Source organism: Periplaneta americana, chromosome 3 (genome assembly GCF_040183065.1).
Source record: "Periplaneta americana isolate PAMFEO1 chromosome 3, P.americana_PAMFEO1_priV1, whole genome shotgun sequence".
NCBI classification, from domain to species: Eukaryota; Metazoa; Arthropoda; class Insecta; order Blattodea; family Blattidae; genus Periplaneta; species Periplaneta americana.
The window spans coordinates 206084291-206110149 of record NC_091119.1 but is presented as its reverse complement, the minus strand read 5'-3'; the positions used below and the strand labels follow the sequence as shown (position 1 = coordinate 206110149).

Sequence of the window (25859 nt, the reverse complement as noted above, 5' to 3'; positions counted from 1 at the left end):
ACATGTCATATAGCAAGACTAACGCATTTTCCGATCATTACTGGACAATGACTATCAGTGTTAAGACACATAGAATGTGTCTTAAGTTATGCATTGCCAGTCTTGATTCATTTTCGACAGGAAAGTGACATCTATCATTGTTGCAGTGGACTCTTCATATCTGAGGAAACAATTTTCCGTCGAGAATAAAATTAGGAGGAAATTAATATCCTGAGAATGGCTCCAATACTTTCGTTTTGCAACCGAGATTAGATGTTTGATAACAACTATCATGAGAATAAAGCACTATTTTATAATTCATACATCTGTGTTTTATTTTCCTTAATAATAATCTTAATTGTATCATTTTAAATTGCAACATATTGTGACAGCCACGTGAGATTCGATCTCACGACCGGCAGAAGAAGGGAAGGTCGGCCGTAGTTCGGCGCGGAAGTTGCGCGCGCATCTGCTTCCTGGGGCATGTGCTGTGGCGCAGAGAGGAGAGGAGAGGGGGCGACCACGGCAGAGAGGAGAGAAATCCAGAGAATTCGAGAGTGCCATCTCTGGACACCCGTGGAAGTTTCTAGCATCGTACATTCTCGTAGCTATGGTTTGGTTATAAATTACGACACGCGAGTGAACTTGACCAGTTGTGGTTATAGTCTGTGGACAGTAAGCCAGCCAGTCTTGTGTAGCAGTGAAGCCAGCTTGGAGACCGGAGTTCGACTTGAGTTGTGTCCGTTTCTGTGGGAGCCTGAAGTCCTGAGTTTGAGTGCAGTGGACCGCAGTTGGGGGACCTGAATTCGAAGTTCAGTGGATTGTCTCTGAAGGTCTGGGGTTCGAGATACTGTGAACTCAAGTGACTGAGCTAGAAGAATTAGCCAAGACAAACGAACTGTGAACTGAGAACTGACAGTTCTGATTTGTAAATAGTGCTTTGTGAACATTAGTTAAGATTAACAGTTCATTGTTGTTCTCAATAATCCAAGTAAATTGTCATTGTCGTCTGTGGAGTGCAATATCGAATGCTGTGTTACCGTGTGGAGTGGAAATCCCATTGTTGACTGGAGTGTATAGAATAAATTGTAGAAAGTGATTATTATTGCTGTGAGAATATAATTACATTATTGTTTTGTAAAAAAAGTTACAATATCTTAGAATAAAGCTTCATGTTTTATTCATGATTCAAATTTATTGCTTTACATATTACAGTTAACGCGTTCAAGTTTACATGGCCATCATTGACACAAAGTGAGTTCGGAATAAAATTGACATACAATTCGGCTGTAAGGAAATGTAGCTTCACTCATATATTTGTTTTCCAGTGGCTACTGGTAGTGGCGATTCTTATACTCGTCGTAGTCTTTTATGTTCTGTGTAAGTTCTTTCCTTAAATTCAGACATTCTTCATCTGAAAAATAGAACAGACAAAAAGTTATTTTTCATCTCCTAGTTGACGCTTAACCCTTTCCAGCCCAAATTAAATTGAAAATTAAAAAAAAAATATTTTGACATGAAGGAGAAACGCTGCCCGATAGTGTTTTGTTTCGGGATTTCAGGGATGCCAGCTATCTTAAAAATAACTAAGAATATGGCTATGATAACATACGGAGTCATTTGGCATTTTACATGCATTCTCAGAGCAGGTAAAGCGTATGATGCCTTATGCAATCATTGGGCTGGAAAGGGTTATAGCCTAATAATAATGAACACCAAAATGGAGATACTGTGACAATCGGCCTGGAACCTGCTTCATAAAAGTTACAAAGCTACAAACAACAATTTGATAGAGTAAGGGATTCAGTAACAAATTCTTAAACTCATGTTTCATCAAAGTTCACCGTACACTCCTGTGACGTCATTTGACAAATGAGCACCTGTTGTCAGCAATTTGAACATGACTGCAAATCGGCAAGCGAGAGTTACGTTATTATTATTTTTAGTAATTTAACGACGCTGTATCAACAACGAGGTTATTTAGCGTCGATGAGATGGGTGATAGCGAGATGGTATTTGGCGAGATGTAGCCGAGGATTCGCCATTGATTACCTGGCATTCACCTTACGGTTGGAGAAAACCTCGGAAAAAACCCAACCAGGTAATCAGCCCAAGCGCACGAGCGCAACTTCAGACCGGCAGACAAGTGCCTTAACCGACTGAGCCACGCCGGTGGCTGAGTTATGTTATTGCAAAAGAAATTAATTAGAATATCATTCTGGCTTTTTCCCTAGCCATAACAACACAACTGTCCACACCTGTGGAGTAACGGTCAGCGCGTCTGGCCGCGAAACCAGGTGGCTCGGGTTCGAATCCCGGTCGGGGCAAGTGACAAGGTTAAGGTTTGGTCCTGGGTTTTCCCTGAACCCAATACGATCAAATGCTGGGTAACTTTCGGTGCTGGACCCCGGATTCATTTCACCGGCATTATCACCTTCATTTCACTCAGACGCTAAATAACCTGAGATGTTGATACAGCGTCGTAAAATAACCCAATAAAAAAAACAACACAACTAATATCGACTTGACAGTTCAGAGCGGAAACAACTCAAAATCGAAGGCTCTGAGACAACTGTGTTTTAAAGCATCATGCTCTGAAAAACCCAATTAACACACACGAATTTGAAGGTTACAGTATGTATAAAAGATAATTAATTGGATTTGGAGTAATTTCAACGATTCTTTCAATTTTTCACAGCAGAATAAAACATCGAAATGCAGATTCCAAAAAGCTTTAAATTTTGAGAGCGGCTCCATTTAGGCAGCGAGAGCTGCTCTCGCTCCGCAAGGCTAGAAAGAGCAGAACGCTCATGCAGTGGCGGACTCGCATTACAGCTACCTTCCCTGCATTAATGTAACAAGAGCCACGGTTGTTCTAGTCATTCAGTTTGTCAGTACCTATATAATAGTTTATAAGGATATTACATCAATCCATTGTACAGTACAGAATTTATAACACTCTTATTAATTTAATGAAATAAACTTCGCTCTATGCACACACACAAATCATTAGGCTTATTTACATAACCCATACGCACATACTGCAACCTCCTCACCACGGTTCTACGAGGCAGGCGAATGGCTTCCACTTCCCCTACTTGCTGTGGACAGAGTTCATCTGCCAATATAATTAAATATCGCTTGATGAATTTACTTTCGTTGAATGTTTTCAATTCCTTTGCAATTTCGTGGCAAATTTTGTAGCTAATTCTCATAGCCGATTCACTAAGTGCATTATTGTCATCCTGTTAATACATAATATAATATAATATAATATAATATAATATAATATAATATAACATAACATAACATAACATATAACATATAGCATATAACATATAACATATAACATAACATAACATAACATAATATAATATAACATAACATAACATAATGTAATGTAACATAATATAATATAATATAATATAATATAATATAACATAACATAACATAATGTAATGTAACATAAGATAATATAATATAATATAATATAATATAACATAACATAACATAACATATAACATATAGCATATAACATATAACATATAACATAACATAACATAACATAATATAATATAACATAACATAACATAATGTAATGTAACATAATATAATATAATATAATATAATATAATATAACATAACATAACATAATGTAATGTAACATAAGATAATATAATATAATATAATATAATATAACATAACATAACATAACATATAACATATAGCATATAACATATAACATATAACATAACATAACATAAGATAATATAATATAACATAATATAATATAACATAATATAATATAATATAACATAATATAATATAATATATAATATAATATAATATAATATAATATAACATAATACAACATAATATAATATAATATAACATAATATAACATAATATAATATAATATAACATAATATAACAATATAACATAATATAATATAATATAACATAATATAATATAATATAATATAATATAATATAATATAACATAACATAACATAACATAACATAACATAACATAACATAACATAACATAACATAACATAATATAATATAATATAATATAATATAATATAATATAACATAATATAATATAATATAATATAATATAATATATATATGTATATAATGAACGATTTTGTTAAATCACCCCATTTGGGTCAGTGCAAGCAACAATCGAATCAAGGTATGATTTTTATTTTGCCCCCACAGTTATCAGAGAAAAGAAACAATTCCTTGACTGAAGAAGAGACATTATTTTCAACGTAGTTCAGAAGGAACACACTTCGTTTGAAGATTTGTGGCCTGTACCTTCATGATAGGAATAGAAGTGCGCCGTATGGTCTTTGAAATTGTGAACGTTGAAAATTGATGACCCAAAGTTGCGTCTAAACAAACAATGAGTAGTTTCTTGCCCACATTGTTCTCCTGTCGTACGGGCTGCTACAGACTTCCCAATGGAATTGACGTTCCAATGCCTTCAGTTTATTTTTCTTATTTACATTTCTGCGGTAGTTAATTTCATTGCGTTTACGTTTACCACTAATAACACAGTTTTCTTCCCCTGGGTCACTCACTACTTCTAGCTTATCTGTCATTTTCCTGATCAGCTGATGGGCGCGTAACTAATTAGGTCCGCGGCATTCAGTTGCGTCACGTCGTCAGTCAGAGCAGAAAGAAGGTAAGTCGCTGACTTGTCCCCTTTCTGCAATGACTGCGCTGCTTATGGTACTCTGGTTTGCGTTAAGAATGAGCAAATTTGTCCCATTTCTGCATGGAAATGTGTGTCTAGGTCTGGAGAAAGCAATGGCACTCTTAACTCACTTTCGCGTTTTTCATGACTTATCCCCTTTCTCCAATGACCGATTCAATTATGTTGTAGGAAATCACAGTTGTTGATGAATTGAAATGTGTTCTCTTATTATTATTATAAATCTTGTAGTGTTATTGCAAAGAAAAAATGTATTGGACTATAAAAACATTGAATCTCCCCTTGTGAAGAGAAATGTAGCAGAACTTATCTGAATTACTATTTTAGTCCCATCTCGTGTTTAGAATCGGAGGTTACGTTATACAAAAGAACACAATGACGCATTGAACACTACCCTTTCATTAGAACGTATTTTGCAAAGTAAGCGATAGTCTTTTCTCCTGCCTGCTAATTTAGTGTGTGTCCTTTCCTATAATTCTTTTTAATGAAGACAAACCTACAAAATACTTTCTTGTTTCTTATTTTATCTTACTCACGTTTCTTCAGATACTTCTGAGGGCATTTCTGAAAAAAAAAAATAATAAAAGAATAGTGAATAACATTAAATGTTAACAAATTTTGTCAGCTTTATTTCAACATGAATGTTTATCATGGCACTCTAATATTTCTGAAAGGTACAACAAATAATTATATGCATTTATATGTATTACATTTTATACTTATGCACAGAAATCATAATTATCCATCTTGATGACACCCATTTATCACTTTATAGCACTTAAGATTTTAGTTATAATAAAAACTGTGAGATTTTAAAATGAAAACTAAGTGGTAAATTACCTTAGTTGGCAAGGTTTGACTTCATAAAAAATATAAAAAAAAATAAAAATGAAGAATAGACAAGAGTGCAATTTGGATGTTTGACTCACCGAAGTGGTTCCAGATATTTGAACTGTGTTTCTGCGTAGCATGATGTGAACTAACAGAGACAAAAGTGGTGCACTCTTGTATATTCTTCATTTTTTATTTTTATTATTGTAAAAAGTGGTCTTATTCAATTTGTTAGATAATAATAGGCCTATACACATCACTAGATATTATCTCGTTTAATTCTTTTTACGCAATCTTAAACTTTCACATCTTTTAATTCAAACATTATTAATACAGTTTCCCCTCAAACATTTTTCAATATTTTAGTACATTCATACGTACAAGATACAATATAACTTGTATTGTCTGAATTTAATTATATTTTATTTTTATTTTAAACATTTTATGTCAACAAAATATATTGTATATTAGGCCCACTGTAATTTTATGATAATTCATGGTTTATTTTTATTCTTTTAAAATTTCAAATTTTAACCTTTGATAAACAGCTATTATAGTTATTAATTGCAATTGTTTCCGTTGCAGTCTTGATATCACTGAAGATGGGGAAGCATTCCCCGAAACATGTATGATTGAAAAGCTCAACAGACGTAAAAAGTGCTCACAAAACTGTAGTATATGTCCTTCAATTTTAATATTTGATTGTGAAAACGTTTAATGTTGCAGTAATAGAATTATATACTCCACCGCTGTGGAGTAATGGTTAGCACGTCTGGCTATGAAGCGAGCGGGCTCGGGTTCAAATTCTAGTTGGGACAAGTTACGTGTTTGGGTTTTTCCGTGGTTTTCCCTCAACCAATTGAAGCAGAATTGCTGGGTAACATTTCGACGTTGGACCTCGGACTCATTTCGCCATTATTAATTCACATATCATCATCCATACCACAACCCGGGTTAAGTTCACGGTGCGGCGTGCTGTACTTGTACAAGAGCGTGGCCGTTCGGCTACCCAATCATTCATAAGAATGAAGTGGTAAGCACAATAAGCATCAGACTGCAGTGTAAGCCTTCGGGTCCCTCCTCCGTACAAGAGAAATAAAGAAATTCATTATATATTGAATATTATGAGAGTAAGTGGAATACAAATTTTTATAGATCTACATAAATATAATTTGAACTGGTAATGGAAATTGCGGGAAAACGGCTGAACGGATTTTAATAAATGACCTCTCATTTAGAAGCTTGGAACCCAAAGTTTGTCGGAAAAATAGCAGTTTTCAGTGAAATATCAATTTTCCTACATCATTTTCCTATTTTCCAAAATCCATCTGTTGTCTGTTTTTAGAAATACTGTATGGCTTTTCAGAATAAAACAAAACACACTACAATAAACAGTAGGATATTACACGAAGGCCATGACCTGCAGGATTGCTGACATATTTAGAGCTCAAATTCAATTGGTTATTAAAATCTTTAAAACTTACTAAAATAATTTACAGGCCTGATTCTGCGGTGTGTAATTTTCTGAGTACAGTTGTGTATTGGACATTAAAATCTACTAACTTTGAGGTAGTTTGATGACATTATTACCATTAGGAATGAAATATTATTATAGATAATGCCATGATATGACTATTTTTTATTATTATACATATTAATGCTATATTGATGATATGAAAGTGAAACGTTTTGGGGTTATGTAAGTAGATGTAGAGAATATCTTAAATTAGATCTTCATTCCTATAATTTAGTGAGTGGCGGCTGTATAGTATATATTACAAAACTTTCGTAAGATAATAATATTAAAAATCAAATATTTTTATAGTGATTAATCAAGTATATACTTAATGGCGGTGTGGTGTAGATATTTATAAGCGTCATTCTCTTCAGTATTGGTTCGAGAGAGCGCGAAACTTACAGTTCCTACGGAAAGAGCAAACTGTATTACTTACTGATAAACTAAGAAGCCTACAAAATTATGTAGTCTCCCGATCATTTCAGCAGGATAAAATGATTTTACCCTCTACATTTCAAGCTCTACATGCAATAACTATACCAAGATGCTATATCCGTTGTTCGAAAGCGTAGCAAACCTGACTTTTTTTTTTTTTTTTTTTTTAACATTCACCTACAATCCACAATGACCTGAAATAGCTAATGCTTTACTCCCACATGAAAAACAACAATGATCGTCCTGACATTTTTACTTGCGTTTTCGCTCTGAAACTCAAAAACTGAAGGTGGATAGGTTCAAGAAAAAGTATTTGGCATAAAAAACGTTCAGGGGGAGTATGTTTCATTATTACTGAAGCAAATAACTTTCAAAAGATCTGGTATTCTTCATTGAAAATACTGTAAATATTAAAAAAAAAAAAAAATTATATGAACGTCTAATGGACTTAGTTTGCAGCGTTTGCTGCACACGCCACTAGTATTTATTAGATTATGGACACATGCTGTCGTCTGCGATACAACGAACTTTTCTGTTGATTTTCGAGTTTGGCATTCTTTCCGGTTATTTTATGCTTATTTAAGTTGTGTTAACTCCCGCTAGTGGTTTTATATTTTATTTTATCCGTCTTAGTATTTATGTTATCATTGTAAATATTATTGTTTTATCACTATTATTATTATTATTATTATTATTATTATTATTATTATTATAAATGAATTATTTTGTATTACAATCTTTGTATCATTTGTCACGATTATTCTATTATTATTATTATTATTATTATTATTATTATTATTATTATTATTATTATTATCGGCTAAATTGGAGAATATTCAAAGAAAATTTATTTCCTTGTGTTCTTATAGATTTTTACCAAATTCCGATTATGACTATGAGACTAATTGCGAATATTTCAATTGCGGTAGTTTGTTTACCACACGTCAGGATCTTGATTATTTACTTTTTTGTAAAGTCATTAAGGGTGATATTGATTGTGAATCCTTCATAAGCAATATCAGTCTTCGTATTCCTGCTAATGGTTTAAGATTTCATAAAATGTTTTACAATAGGAATTCTAAATCTCTGTCTCCGGTCTGCAGATGTATTAAATATGCTAATTTGCATGGATTGAACTTGGATTCATTTAATGTGTAGTGTATCTTTTGAGTTTTTATGTCAGTTTTATTAATTTATGCCATTGTCAAGATATGTATTATACTATTCTTGCCAATTAATATCTTTACAATATTACTTATATTATTCCAGTCTTCATTTATTTGATTTCATTAATACATTTGTAATTCACTCTATTCAATTGCCATTATTTTTAATTATCTCAGTGAACTAATTTTAATACTTATTTGTGCTATTTATTTTGTTGCATTTGGTCAATTGATTAATGTAGACTATTATATTGATTGTATTTCATCTCACTGCCATTTCTGTCATTCATTCTCATCATCATGTGTTGTTTTGTTCTGTTTTGTATCGTGCTAAACTATAATTGGCCTTGTGCTGTTGTTTCGCACATTAATATTATAAATGAATAAAAAATAAATAAATAAATAAATATTATTATTCTTATTATTATTATTATTATTATTATTATTATTATTATTATTAGTATTATTGTTACTATTACTTATATCATCAGCATTATTATTTGAACCCTGTAAAATTTATGTAGACTACTGGACTGTACCCGAGCACGAGTATTATGCTCATTTCGGGTATGTATTCATATGTATTGAATTCAAATGTAAATTGTAAATAAATTTCAAATAAATTTGAAATTTTATTTAAAGAATTTATTCTTATGCCATGCGTTACTCAGAAAAATTATGATTAATATTATGCACGCGAACTTTTGACATAATAATAGATCCATTGAAGAAAGAGGGACAGAAAGGGGAAGGCTAACCGTCCTTCGAGAAGGGCTGGGAGTTCACTGCCTCGAGTTCGAACTATGAGTGAAGAGACCTTAAGGGCCGCAGGCGGACTTAAGGCTGGTTCACAATAAACCGGAAACGATAATCGGAACGAAAACGAAAACAGTAAATTTGTTAAAATGTGTACATTTAAATGTGAGCATTCACAATTAACGAAAAGCTTGCCGGAGCCCGGGATCGGTAACGGAGGGTTGGCCAAGTTTCAACTCTGGCGTTCACGTTTCCGATCACAGCCCACTAGATTCATTCTATTGCCATCTAAAAGCTATTTTGTCGTCGTATATTTTGTAGCAAGAAGACCGTGACATAACCTATGCATTATTTTGTTCTGTGCTGTGCATCATGGAGCAAGTTTTATTTGATGAGATTCTAATATTGAGTGTTGAGGAAAATCCTCACGTTTACGATAAGCGGCGCGCCTCGTATAAAGATGAGAAATTGAAGGAAAATACGTGGCTTTCAATAGCTGCATCTTTGAACACCGATCGTAAGTGAATCATATTTTATTACTATATTAGTTGTATTACACACTACATATTCATGCTTCAATGCAATAACTACTGTTGTCTTCATTTTTGTTCTGTTACAAGTGTTTCTTCTCTAATTATTTTACGTTATGGTAGACTTAAAATAGGTTGTGATAATAAAGATGCATGGGCATATTAATAGTACCTAATGAAATGTTTCAGTTGTAATTTCGATGTTGGTTAACCTGTGTTTATGTTGGCTGCCTTGTACGCCATTGGTCAATTATACACAAATAACATCAGAATGCGTAATATCGACTTTACATATCGTTATTGACATACATATCGATATGCATAGTCGTCTACGTTCTCGGTTTATTGTGAATCAAAAATGTTCATATTCACGTCCTCTGCTTCTCGTTTTCATTCTGGTTCTCGTTCCCGGTTTATTGTCAACCAGCTGGCTTACTACTTCAGAGGTAGTCAGCTTCAGGATCGTGTACATCTCTAGTTCTAGTGCGCTTGGACGATTCAGTTGATGCTATTTCTAGGCGTTGTCACATTAGTAATGCTGTCTATTTCAGTCCTGTACACCCGTTTGTGTTCAGTCATGATTCTATCTGATACTTACTACTAATATATACATGTGGATCAAATTATGAGCCAGGCCTGCCGCCAGGTTGCAGGATTTCAATCCTAGTTCTTCTGCTACACCTGGAAGATAAATTTAGTAACTCCTTATATATCTTTACATTCGTGACATTTATTTGCGCTTATTATCATTATCAAGTTTTCTGATTAATAAAGATAAAACAATAGCTATCCCATTTTCTTTAAATAATAAACGTAATAAACCAATTTCATCTATACTACAAATTAAAATGCATAATTCTGATTGTTTCGATATAAGTTACAATTGTTCAGTTATGAATGAGGTTAATGAGGTTAAATATTGTACTTAGGTATAATTATTGATAGTCATTTAAAATGGAATAATCATATTCCTTGTATTTGTAATAAATTACGTGAAACATTATGTTACTTTGTTGTTCTAATAAATATTTTGTCTCTTAAATGTTTACGTGTAATTTATTTAGCATTATTTCAATGTATATTTATGTATGGTTTTATAAGTTGGGGTGGAACTTAGAAATCCAACCTTTATCCGTTAATTTTACTACAGAAAAAAAGTATTAAAAATTTGTTTAAAAAAGCAGAAAGATTACCCAACTGAATTGTTGTTTAAAAATTTCAATGTTTTCAACATTAAACAAATGTATTATTTTATTTTATTAAAATATTTTCATAGAAATTTTAATACCTATGAAAGTTATATACATAAATATAGAACTAAAAATATGAATTCTCTGCGTTTGTCTGAACCAAAATGTAAAACGAATGCAGTTTTTTTTATCACAGAATGAGTCAAATTATTAAACAAATTTTATTGCAATAATATTTCAACCACGAATCCTCTCCAAATTAATAATAAAATAAAGAAATTTGTATTGGATTTATAGTTTGGGTTTAAACATATTAAACACTATTTAATCTGAATTCACTCTCAATTTTAATTTTATTTTTGTCTGTATTGGAATCCCCTCCTGAGCACGAGTCTTACTCATTCAGGATTGGGCTAGTTTATCTTTCACTGTATTTATTAATTTGTATTACTTACTTACTTATTTAATTACTTACTTACTTACTTACTTACTGGCTTTTAAGGAACCCGGAGGTTCATTGCCGCCCTCACATAAGCCCGCCATTGGTCCCTATCCTGAGCAAGATTAATCCATTCTCTATCATCATATCCCACCTCCCTCAAATCCATTATAATATTATCCTCCCATCTACGTCTCGGCCTTCCCAAAGGTCTTTTTCCCTCCGGCCTTCAAACTAACACTCTACATGCATTTCTGGATTCACCCATACGTGCTACATGCCCTGCCCATCTCAAACGTCTGGATTTAATGTTCCTAATTATGTCAGGTGAAGAATACAATGCGTGGAGTTCTGCGTTGTGTAACTTTCTCCATTCTCCTGTAACTTCATCCTTCTTAGCCCCAAATATTTTCCTAAGCACCTTATTCTCAAACACCGTTAACCTATGACCCTCTCTCAAAGTGAGAGTCCAAGTTTCACAACCATAAAGAACAACCGGTAATATAACTGTTTTATAAATTCTAACTTTCAGATTTTTTGACAGCAGACTGGATGATAAAAGCATTTCAACCGAATAACAACAGGCATTTCCCATATTTATTCTGTGTTTAATTTCCTCCCGAGTATCATTTATATTTGTTACTGTTGCTCCAAGATATTTGAACTTCTCCACCTCTTCAAAAGATAAATTTCCAATTTTTATATTTCCATTTCGTACAATATTGTGGTCACGAGACATAATTATATAATTTGTCTTTTCGGGATTTACTTCCAAACCTATCTATTTACTTGCTTCCAGTAAAATTCCCCTGTTTTCCCTAATTGTTTGTGGATTTTCTCCTAACATATTCACGTCATCCGCATAGACAAGCAGCTGATGTAACCCGTTCAGTTCCAAGCCCTCTCTGTTATCCTGGACTTTCCTAATGGCATACTCTAAAGCAAAGTTAAAAAGTAAAAGTGATAGTGCATCTCCTTGCCTTAGCCCACAATTTGTATTACTAGCAATGAAAATAAATAAATAAATAAATAAATAAATAAATAAATAATAAATAAATAAATAAATAATTAATTAAATAAGTAAATAAGTAAATAAAATCACATAAAATATCATAAATTGGTCCTAGTGTTTTATAAAAAATTAATCTCGGTTTAAATTTTTGTTAACATTTATGTACGAAGTAATTAGAGTTTACATCTTTAACCCGACGGGTCTCGCACATATTTTCCTAGCAAAAATGCTCGCACCGGGTCTGTCAGACCCAATTTAGATAAAAAAAGATATGGCCTTAAGGTTATTATACGTTTTTGTTTTTAGTAAATGACAGCTCAACTTTGTCTCTACTTTGTAACTATTTGCTGTGGGTCTGAGAAACCCGCCAGGCATTTACAAACGAGATTGACGATGTAATGTCGTCAGCTCTGAAAGTCTCCCGGAGGAATCTGCAGACGCTGATATGAATTCTTTCCTTTAGCACAAATTTATGTGCGAAATGTTAGAAATCACAATTCAAGTCCTTTAACAAGTTTGGTGTGACACAGTGAAAAAATTTATCAATTCATAATTACTTCGAAGAAGAATTCTGGAATGCAGAAACATGACAGGAGGGGCTACATACTCACTGGAGAACGCAGGTTCGGCGAACTGACCTTTTGAATGAGCTTTCGCTGCGACGAAGACTTCGTTACAAAAGAATTTGACAATAATATTCAATTCTTGTTGCATAAAATAATGTCGGCATTTGTTGTCGAAGGCTGGCGGCTTCAGATTTCCATTCCCGTCGCACTGAAATTATATAGAACAATACATTTCTGACACGATCTCTTTCCACTTTTATTTATTTATTTATTTATCCATTCCGTATAAATTAGGATCGCCAAGTACTGAGATGCATGGCGATAACTTTTCGTGTACATTATCAGAACAATAATTATTGTGTATCAGTGCATTGTGTTTTTCCGGTATAGGAAGTAACATTTCCATAAGAAACCCATGTCCAAAAAATGAAGAAATTATTTAATCAGTGGATCATGATTAAAAATTAGAAGGTTTTAACAATTTATAAATCAAGAGAACGTCAGACTTGAATTCAGTAACCGTGAATTACGTTAATTTGTTTTACAAATCATTACGATTACTATTTAATGCTTCTTGTATATACAATTCTACTAATAAGTGTAAAGCGGTATGGAAAATTATTAATGATAATAGATCTTCTGGTGGTAGTGGTAATTATATTAATCTTTAATCTGAGGATTTTAATGCTTATTTTGTTAACTCGATCACAGCACTCAAAAATAGTGTAAATATTGCACTCATCAGTACCTATCGTTTTTGACGAATACTAACATAATTTCAAGGGAAAAATTGTTCCTGGGCCGCGTATCGATGCCGGGACCTCTGGTTGAACGTACCAGCGCCCTACCACTGAGCTACCCGGGAACTCCACCCGACACCGTCTCAACGTTTCCCTTTATATCCATACAACTCGCGTGGGCTGACGAAACCAGAGGTCCCGGGATCGATACCCGGCCCCGGAACAATTTTTCCCTTGAAATTATTCAAATCTGCTTTACAGGGAGCCTTACCTGAAAGACTAGATTTGCATAATATATACGTCACACAGAGATTGTGTGCACTCGTTGTGGGTCTCTGGCATTTCGTCAGCCCACGCGAGTTGTGTGGATATAAAGGGAAAAGTTGAGACGGTGTCGGGTGGAGTTCCCGGGTAGCTCAGTGGTACAGCGCTGGTACGTTGAACCAGAGGTCCCGGAATCGATACCCAGCCCCGGAACAATTTTTCCCTTGAAATTATTCAAATCTGCTTTACAGGGAGCCTTACCTGAAAGATTTGATTTGCAGAATACTAACATGTTTGCAATAAACTAATATGCAATAATTTATTTGAGCACTGTACCTACAGTATATGAAAACTTAAACTTTGAAGAAATTAGAAGACGTTTATGTACTTACTCAGTATTTTAACACACTTACCATGTTTAGTTTCATGCATATACATTCCTCTGCACACTGAAACATACTTTTATAAATATTAATACATTATAATTAAAGATGAATAAGATATATGGATCATATGAGGAAACAAAGAGAAAGGCTGAAAATAATGATTGGAGAATGCTGGATTTGCAGTGAAAGCCCTGCCCTTGAGCGGAGCACTGAATGAATGAATGAATGAATTAATTAATTAATTAACGAATGAATGAACGAACGAATGAACGAATGAATGAATGAACGAATGAATGATTGAATGAATTAATGAATGAATGAATGAAAGAACGAACGAATGAACGAATTAATGAATTAATGAATGAATTAATCATTGAATGAACGAATGAATGAATTAATGAACGAAGGAATGAATGAACGAATGAATGAATGAACGAATGAATGAATGAACGAATGAATGAATGAACGAATGAATGAATGAACGAATGAATGAATGAATGAATGAATGAATGAATGAACGAATGAATGAATGAATGAACGAATGAATGATTGAATGAATTAATGAATGAATGAACGAACGAATGAATGAATGAACGAATGAATGAACGAATGAATGAATGAATGATATCCTACAATATGTTCCAGTGTTGTTTCAGGCTTATGTTTTGTCGTGTACTGAAAATTTGCAAGCAAGGTATGATTATTATGCAAGAACAAAACAGGGACTCATTGGCACTATACCCATTGATGTCGACGAGAGCGCAAGCGTGCCTCACGCTCAGTTCAAAGCCCGTTAAGGCACGCAGGCACAAGACACTGGTGAACTCAAGGGTTGCACTTATATCAGGTACTGAGGTAGAAGCCGTTCATTTAAGTTTCAGGCTGACTGGATTCTTGAGCTCTTATGTATGATAGTAGTGGTGATACTCTTCGTTTGGTAAGTGTAAATTAGTGTAGTTACAAAGAGAAGCAGTGTCGAACCCCTGAAATGATTAGTCGATCTACAGAATTATGTGTTCAAATTAAACAGTAGTAAATGAATGTGAAGATGTACTATAGACCTTCTTCCTGATAGCACAGAAAAGGGTTTGTCCCATATCTGTTACGAGTTGTGCCTATAAATTGTCCAGGTTTTCGTACATAAATGTTCAGGGTGACGATGTTTCTTGTCATTGCTTTGTTCTTTGGTTAAGCCAAGAAAAAGTTGACTTGCCTGAATATTTATCGGAATTCAAAATAGAAAAATAGATACATTCCAGAACTAGCTGACTCTACATGGATCGAGAAACTTAACTTTCTGATAATATATTCGAGCATCTGAACGTTTTGATTTGAGATCGCAAGGAAAGAATCAATTAACTTCTGACTTGACAGATATTGTTAAAAGCTTTCAGACGAAGATTTCATTGTGGATGTCTCAGATCTCACAACACAATTTTTTTCATTTCAACGCCTTCAGTCAATGAACTCCGTGCTCAACAGTGTAAAATACTGCAATGTTTTAAAAACTCTCTGGCAACGGTTCCATAGGCGATTTAAAGATATTGATCTGCTCTAGCCCAAGTTGGATTTGTTTTGTGATCCTTACTCATCAGACACAGAAAATATACCATCACAGTTACAATATATTCAATATCTGTATTGACAATATTCCAGTCCAAAATTTACAAAATTCGATTTTTTACTTGCCAAGTTGAGTTTTGCATAGACTATCATTCTGTAAAAAAGAATATCCCAAGATCGACTCATATCATATCATATCATATCATATCATATCATATCATATCATATCATATCATATCATATCATATCATATCATATCATATCATATCATATATCATATCATATCATATCATATCATATCATAACACATCATATCATATAACATATATCATATCATATATCATATCACATCACATCATATATCATATCATATCACATTTGTCATATATCATATATATCAAATCATATCATATCATAAATATCATATCATATCACATCATATATCATATATCACATCATATATCACATCACATCATATCACATCATATCATATCATAACATATATCATATCATATCACATCATATCATATATCATATCACATCATATCATATTACATCATATCATATCATATCACATCATATCATATCATAACATATCATATCGTATCATACCATATAATATCATACCATATCTTATCATATATCATATCATATATCGCATCATATATAATATCATATCATATATCACATCACATTACATCATATCATATCATAACATATATCATATCATATCACATCATATCATATATCATATCATATCATATATAATATCATATCACATCATATATCATATCATATCACATCATATCATATCACATCATATCATATCGTATCATACCATATCATATCATACCATATCTTATCATATCATATATCATATCATATCGTACCGTATCGTATCGTATCATATCATATCATATCATATATCATATCATATCATATCATATCATATCATATCATATCATATCATGTCATATATCATGTCATATATCATATCATATCATATATCAAATCATATCATATGATATATCAAATCATATCATATCATATCATATCATATCATATCATATCACATCATATATCATATCACATCATATCATATCATAACATATATCATATCATATATCATATCACATCATATCATATCATATATCATATCATATCACATCATATCATATATCACATCATATTACATCATATCATATCATATATCATATCATATTACATCATATCACATCATATATAATATCATATCACATCATATCACATCATATATCATATCATATCATATCATATATCATATCATATCATATCATATCATACCATATCTTATCATATCGTATGATATATCATATCATATCATACCATACCATACCATACCATACCATATCATGTCATATATCATATCATATCATATCATATATCATATCATATCATATCATATCATATCATATCATATGTTTATTATTTCTTGAAGGCCTATTATTTCAGTTTACTGTATGCAGAATGTCCTATGATTTATTGCCCTTTCGTATAAGTTTATCATCATCGTCGCACTATCAATTGATATTGGGCCTAATGGCCCGTTATGGCCTCGAGCCATCTTTTTAAAAGTCTTCCAAGCGTTCTCTTCCCTCTTGGATTGTAGGTAGAAATGTGACGAGGATGCGAATATAAGTTTAAAACAGGGAAGTACTATTATGTACTGCTTGCATTATTAGGTAATTATAATATCAATTAATTAGATCCTAGTTATTATGTGAAACTGTATAACTTAAGGAGAAGGTACGTTTATTGTAGCCTAACTAATCTCAAATGTCTGAAAAATAGAACTAGGATAAGCATATCAAACGAATTACAGCGTAATGTGTAATCCAGTCTATGTATGGAAATATGATAATTGTTCAGATTCGATAATATTATCTGATGTTTAATTGTAATAGGAGTTATAAGAGAAAGAATACTTACGTATTCAGCTTGAAGTTCTACTTTTGATTTTTCGCATTCGAATTTTCCTGAAATAATGGGTTAATATTATTTCTGTATTTATTTGCAAAATTCATAAAATAAATATTCACGGACCGATAATATAAAACTTACTATTTCTCATAGCATTGTAACACTCCTTCCGAAATGTAGCTCTTTTCTTCACCATTTCTCTGTTGAAATCTCCGCAGCATGACTGGAAAACGTAAATACAAAACAAACCGTTAATAAATGCACATTGCTTGCGATCAGGTCCGAAGTGGAAGGTTCAGATTTGAACCAGGTGTTCGGCATGTTGGAAGAGGATGAAAGTTCCTACAGGCGTATTTTCAAAGAGAAGTAAATCCGATGTGAATGAACATTGTGAGACATTCTGAGGACATTTCCAGCAGAAGATACGCTGAGTACCTTAAATATGGCAGTGTTGCACATAACGTAATACGTGCTGCTCGAAAATGCATTGTTGTCTAGTCTCCTCACCACACCAAAGCTGTGATGGTTCTATGGGTACAGTCTGGCAACACAGCCTTTATCTATGCTAGGATTTCAGGTTTCTGTCACGCACGATCAATCCCAGAATGGAGCTAATGTCTTACTGATAATATACTCGGCACTATCAGGCTAAGAAAGTACTCTAATATGGTGTCATAGAAGAGTAGATAATGTACCGTTTCTTCAATGCCTTCATCGTTACGCCGTGTTCGTGACAAATGAGCAGCGGTGAAGGGTTCGAGTCCGACATCAGAAGACAGAAAAGCTTCTTTGAGTCCGTCCAGATCCACATCAAGGGACGAGCAATGTCCTGCAATGAAGAAATAGATCGTCTAATGTATATTTGTCAACTTCGCGACGTGAATGTTCATAGGCATTTCTGTATTTGTATCTTTGCATACGATAATGCCACGGCAACTGTTCCATGTTTGTGGCTTAATAACAGAAAAAATCATGAAATAAAGAAGATTTTAATTACTGTGTGAGTGTTTTAGTCCTGCGATATTATTCATATGGCATCGAACATCAGGTTGAAAATACTTTGGATACATTTCTATCTAACCGTTGATCAGATTGCAAATCTAGTATTTTGACAAAACCAATTATATAACCATCACTACACAAAATGACTAAAGAAGAAAAAAGAACAACTTCACAGGTACAGCACGAGATATAATTATTATGTTTCTGAATATCTGAGTCGCCCTCGGTAGCGTAGTTGGTAGAGTGCTGGCCTTCTAAGCTCGAGGTTGCGGGTTCGATCCCGACCGAGATCGATGGCATTTAAGTGTGTTTAAAGGCGACAGGCTGATATGAGTAGATTTACTGGAATGTAATGGAACTCGTGCGGGACAAAATTTCGCTAATATAACCTCTGAAGTTGCGAGCGTCGTTAAATAAACCGTAATTTAAAATTTCTAAAGTTATACTGAGCCAATCAAAAATTGTTTTAGCTCGGTTGTAGTTGCTGTGTTCAATAAATTGGCACATCTGACACACTTTGTACATTTTAACAGACTTCAAACCATCTTGTGACGTTTGTTAATACAAAACTCTCTTTCATGATATTAAGGAATTTTTCGACTCTACTGTAGGAGAGTGGGTTTACCTCTTTCCACCAGCTGCGAAATTCTGTTGCGATCGTGTGATTGCAAACATGGACTATGTCTGCTGAGTTGCAGTGGTGATTTGAATGCGCTATGATATTCTTTAACGAAGTTTAATGCAATTATCTTAATATGAACTCTGAACATTGCACATTGCGTGCCGTTTGTACTTCACATTTATCTTAGGGACTTTTCTGGCAACTCTTATTTTTAACAATTTTATCAATATTTTTTTAGTTGGTTATTTAAGGACGCAGTATCAAATACTAGGTTATATAGCGTCGATGAGATTGGTGGTAGCGAGATGGTATTTGGCGAGATGAGGCCGAGGATTCGTCATAGATTACCAGGCATTCACCTTACGGTTCGGGAAAACTTTGAAAAAAAAAAACAACCAGGTAATCAGCCCGAGCGCAACTTCAGATCGACAGACAAGTTCCTTAACCGACTGAGCCACGCCGGTGGCTAAGTTCGTCTATATTTGGCAAACATGATGACTTACAAGGTCTTAGAAGATATATGAAGTGATCGCCGGGCATTCTATTTCGATACTGGCTTTTAATGTAATTCATTTTATAAAAGATTTGCTCGCAAATGTATGTCGTTTAATATTGTATTGAGTCGTAAATTGCAAATATTTATAACAAATAGACGTTATACTCGGTCGCTCTCTTTGACACAAAAATATTGCAATTCCCATGATTCGTGAAATAAATATCTGAACGTCTTTGGATAAGCCATTGAAAATTACAATAACTCGCAAGCCCGCTGCCACTGCAAATGAACTGACGTGCATGTCATATTAACCCATTGCAACATAGTGGTTGTACAGAAGAACCAAATTTTTCTTTCTTTCTAAATTTTATGGCACAGATATTCTACCAACGAACCACCTCTTGAGTATGCATAGAGGTGCCATCTGTGTTTTGAAATTGTGTGCAGAGTTAAAATGTTAAACAAAAATTGATCGAAACTTTGTTATGATCCATGATGTGTAAAACATAATAAATTAATTTGTATTGCAAAGGGTTAAGGGACGAATAGCTGGCAAGTCATTTCCCCTCAAGTCGAGGAGGTGGAGGTGCTCATAGCCCATATTTATTTATTTATTTATTTATTTATTTATTTATTTATTTTTATATTGCTAATTATTGTAACATAAAATATAATATATACAGAAAAACTTTAGCTCGCCCCTGAAAGAGTAGAACTCGTGCTCAGGGACGGATTCCTGAATTGAAATAATAATTATACAGTACAATTTGTGTCATGTCTATTGTGCAATATAGTATATAAATTTAAATTTACAATTTTTCAATTTTTATAAAATCCATACATAACTTTTCAAATTTAATACTAGAACTATTAGAATTGACAAGATTAGGATATTTAATTATAAATTTGTTATATATTGTTGGGCCTAAATTACTACTATGATTAAATACTGTAACAGTGTTGCATTTTGGTTCAAAAATTTTAAAGAATTCATACCTTTTGTTTCATAACTATGAGAATACAATTCAAAATTATTTCGATTTTTATGTATGAATTTTATTAATACAATTTAATAAATTTTTCTTAGTTAAGTACATTAAAGTCGAAAAACAATTTTTGAGATGGAAAATCAAAAGGTTTATGAAGACATATTTTAATTATTTTCTTCTGTAATAAATAAAGTTGATTAAAATTGGATTTAAATGAGCTACCCCATCCTACAATTCCATACATAATTACCGATTGAAATAAAGTTAAATACATTGTGCGTAATAAACTTATTGACAAGTAATTCCTCAATAAAACAAAATAATATACTATTTTACGTAATTTATTACAAAGGTAATTAATGTGTTGGTTCCATTTTAAATGATTATCGAAGATTATGCCTAAATACTTAACTTCAGAGGACTCTTAGTAATCGGACGTTTACACTGTTAAAGACAACAATTATAATTATGTAATTTAATACTTAATATAGATGTAGGAGGGAATGCGACTAACATGTTCGAGTTATGGTTGGACTAGGCTAACTGTGGTTCGCGAATTAACCTCAACAAACAGGCGGAGGGTAAGGCATGATCCCCCTACCCTTTTTCATTCAGTGCTAAGGAGTTTGGGTATCGTCTCCCTCCTACTGTCCCTTTACTGGGTATTGCGGGCTGCATTTTATATGACGTAATCTTTTCCGACCACTGCTCTAAAGTTTAATTTGGTTTATTTGGATGTCTAATAGTTTTCTTAGAGTAGAAGTTTCTAATTTTGTCTGATTTCGTGACACACTGAGTCAATTTAGCTCTCTATACGAATGCGAACAATGACAGACTATTCTACGTCAAAATATTTCCATAAAATTGATGATAATTTACAACATTACAACTGTATCAGCTCGCTCTGCACGATGATAATACTGACGTTGTTTCCTTAACACAGCGGTCATCAAAACACTGCACGCTCGGGCTAGAGTCCCTTACCCGCGGACAAGACACTGCCCTAGCGTGCAATCGTCCCTGCTGGCGGGTATGCTGTCTCTCTATTCCTTGTGCACGACGGAGCAGAGTTCCTTACCCTCCATGCACTCTACCCATTGCAGCGAGTGCTGACGTCCACTGCCTTCACACTTGGCACTCACCTGAGAACCCAAGCACTCCTAGGCACGTGAAAGCGACCACAAGAGGAGACTTCATCGTGAATGCTCTGCAGGGCTCAACGAGCCAGCTTTTATACGAGTAAGGCTTGCAAACTCTCTTCGCTAAATCATTACACGTGTACGTATATACTATGTTGAGAAATAATTTATTTCTGTATTTTTTACTTGAATTCAATTCATTGTCAAATGATTGTATTCAATATATCGACACATTACTCTGTTCTACCTTGCCTGTTACGTAACTAACTGCATAATAATCACGTCTATGTAATAACGCTACCAGTGTTCCGTAGCTGTGAAAATGTACACTAATGCATGTCTGATACCATTCATGCATGATTGAGAATCTAATGTCAATGCAAGTTGCATTTTCTTTCACCAAGGAAATAGAAGAAACGACATTACTTCCTATAACGATATAAAATTGATGCAGGTACTAATTGTAATATAAAACTCAGCTTGAAGAATTTAATGTTACAACTTATAATGAGGTTCATTTCCCTCAAGACTTTCACATTAACTTATAAGTGCGAGTTGCCATGGTTATCTTTAAGCAGTTTAATTTGTGCAGCAAACTTATGTACAATTTCAGATTTTAATAATTTTTATAAATTTGAAAATTATTTTGGACATATAGGCTTATATAAGTTAACAATGATTTGTGACATCACGTATATATAATTACAACCAGAAAAAGGGGCACTAATCACTAGTTTACTTACTTACTTACTTACTTACTTACAAATGGCTTTTAAGGAACCCGAAGGTTCATTGCCGCCCTCACATAAGCCCGCCATCGGTCCCTATCCTGTGCAAGATTAATCCAGTCTCTATCATCATACCCCACCTCCCTCAAATCCATTTTAATATTATCCTCCCATCTACGTCTCGGCCTCCCTAAAGGTCTTTTTCCCTCCGGTCTCCCAACTAACACTCTATATGCATTTCTGGATTCGCCCATAAGTCCTACATGCCCTGCCCATCTCAAACGTCTGGATTTTAAGTTCCCAATTATGTTAGGTGAAGAATACAATGCGTGCAGTTCTGTGTTGTGTAACTTTCTCCATTCTCCTGTAACTTCATCCCGCTTAGCCCCAAATATTTTCCTAAGCACCTTATTCTCAAACACCCTTAACCTATGTTCCTCTCTCACAGTGAGAGTCCAAGTTTCACAACCATACAGAAGAACCGGTAATATAACTGTTTTATAAATTCTAACGTTCAGATTTTTGGATAGCAGACTGGATGATAAGAGCTTCTCAACCGAATAATAACACGCATTTCCCATATTTATTCTGTGTTTAATTTCCTCCCGAGTGTCATTTATATTTGTTACTGTTGCTCCAACATATTTGAATTTTTCCACCTCTTCGATGGATAAATCTCCAATTTTTATATTTCTGTTTCGTACAATATTCTGGTCACGAGACATAATCATACACTTTGTCTTTTCGGGATTTACTTCCAAACCGATCGCTTTACTTGCTTCAAGTAAAATTTCCGTGTTTTCCCTAATCGTTTGTGTATTTTCTCCTAACATATTCACGTTATCTGCATAGACAAGCAGCTGATGTAACCCGTTCAATTCCAAACCCTCTCTGTTATCCTGGACTTTCCTAATGGCGAATCACTAGTTACCACACAAAATTATTACTGGGGCTTGAAGTGAACGTTGGATGTGCATATAGCAAGCGAATTACTTGACTGACGGCTCACACGACTCTTGTTTCGTAAATTGTGGAAGAATAAAACATGGACAACTTTAACTATTGCACTCATGTTCACAATTACATTGTGACTATTTACACTATAGTAAAGAATGTAGGTCTACATTGATCAAACATTATTTACACTATTCGGCTTATTACAGTGTTGTGTATTGTAATGCAAGGTGGATTATTTCATAACACCATGTGCAACATGTTTTTGTAAATTGTGTACAGTATTGTAAATAATATTTCATCAATGTAAGCCTTCAATTGTTTATGAAAGTGTAAATAGTGAAAACAATGTATTTTGGTAAAGAGCTGTCAGTCATTTCAAAAACCTATTGTCAGAAATACTGTTTTTCGTCTCTAGAATATGATCTTTCTTCAGAGATTACTTTTGCAGAATATTTATTTGTAATATATTAATTTTCCTTCATTATGTTAATCATTCCTTCCATCCAAATTGTCTTGCTTAACAATAAATTGTAATTGTTTAACTTTTAGAACTACATGTAACTAAACACTTCTACATTTTACTATAATAATAATAATAATAATAATAATAATAATAATAATATTAATAATAATGTAACTTTTATTTTGAACAATAATGTGACTTTTATTTCAACAACAACAACACTCCCGTCAACAATGGGTATTCCACTCAACACTGCAACACAGTAGTCGTTATTGCACTCCACACAGTGACAATGACTATTCGCGTGGATTATTGAGAAGAACAACAATGTACTCCCAATCTCAACTAATGTTCACAAAGCACTATGTACAAACAAAACTGTCAGTTCACAGTTCGTTCGCCTTGGCTAGTTCTTCTAGCTCAACCTCTCAAGTTCAAACCCCAAGCCGCTTCCGCCGAAGCCCGAGTCCCCCGTGTCCCGCGCCTCAGTGCCCACCGAAGCTCACCTTCCTGCGCTCTCCCTTCTGCCGGACGCGCGCTCGACTCCCAAGGCAACTAGAATCTTCCAGCACGGTTGCCACAATAATAATAATTCCAGCTCTCCCCTGAAAGAGTGTGTTCTCGTGTTCAGGGGAGGATACATATACTAGTATTTTGAAATATAAATATTAAATGTAGATAATAGTAATGTTGGTTGCCGTCACTTCGAGCACCTGTTTTGAGGTACTAAATGGTTGCGTTTAAGCTCAGTTTTGTAAATTATATCAAAATAATTTTCAAATGTAAATAATAAATGCAAATAAATATAAATAATAAATGTTGGTATTATGGTAAACAGTAATCGATAGCGATAGACATGTTTAAGCTCATATCTACTTAATCTGACTTCCCAGACCTCTAAGTTCCATATGAAAATAGGAAAGACTGGAGAATGCTGGGTTTGCAGTGATAGACCTGACCGTGGCTGAACACTATGAATGAATGAAAGTTCCCAATTTCAAAATGTTTTGTAGAGTATCCCATATTACTTTTTCAAGTTTTGCAAACTTTACTGCACCGCCCTATATGATGTAGATAATTATCTTTCTTAATTTGACAATAATTTTAACTAATGTACCTTGGGACAGACAACTGGCATTGCTCACAAATTTTGGCCGAAATTGTGGAAGTTTTAAAAGTCACTCATATCCCCTTAAATGATTCACCCCAAAAATTACGATGGCTCTCAATATCTTAATTTAATCAATTTGTTTTTTTTTTTCTTTGTTACGTGCATCTCACAAATCACTCTAAGAAAACTCATCACATAATCACGACTGGAGAGTAAGGACTACATTTTCACAATCACACAATCAATATACTGTATTTCAATCAATATTGCCATTATTATTTTTTCAACAAATACTCA

General features: G+C 33.6%; 1 protein-coding gene across 1 annotated transcript; it reads right to left on the bottom strand.

Moving 5' to 3' along the window:
* Positions 1–1310: 1310 nt before the first annotated feature.
* On the bottom strand, positions 1311–22398 carry LOC138697080 (uncharacterized). The gene is made up of 6 exons (XM_069822676.1): positions 22307–22398; positions 18751–18884; positions 18197–18278; positions 18065–18111; positions 3014–3080; positions 1311–1393 (listed from the first exon to the last, which is right to left on the bottom strand). Exons 1-6 carry the CDS (start codon positions 22359–22361, stop codon positions 1311–1313), a joined length of 468 nt encoding a protein of 155 aa, XP_069678777.1. The 5' UTR covers positions 22362–22398.
* Positions 22399–25859: the final 3461 nt, after the last annotated feature.

Bases quoted from the DNA above. Each gene is read 5' to 3' on its own strand.
- LOC138697080 (XM_069822676.1), bottom strand. From the start codon at position 22,361: ATGAAGTCTCCTCTTGTGGTCGCTTTCACGTGCCTAGGAGTGCTTGGG. The intron at 18,279-18,750 runs GTACATTATCTA...TACGTTTTCCAG, and splicing joins ATGAAGGCATTGAAGAAACG to TCATGCTGCGGAGATTTCAA. The intron at 1,394-3,013 runs GTATGGGTTATG...TCTATTTTTCAG, and splicing joins GAGGAGGTTGCAGTATGTGC to ATGAAGAATGTCTGAATTTA.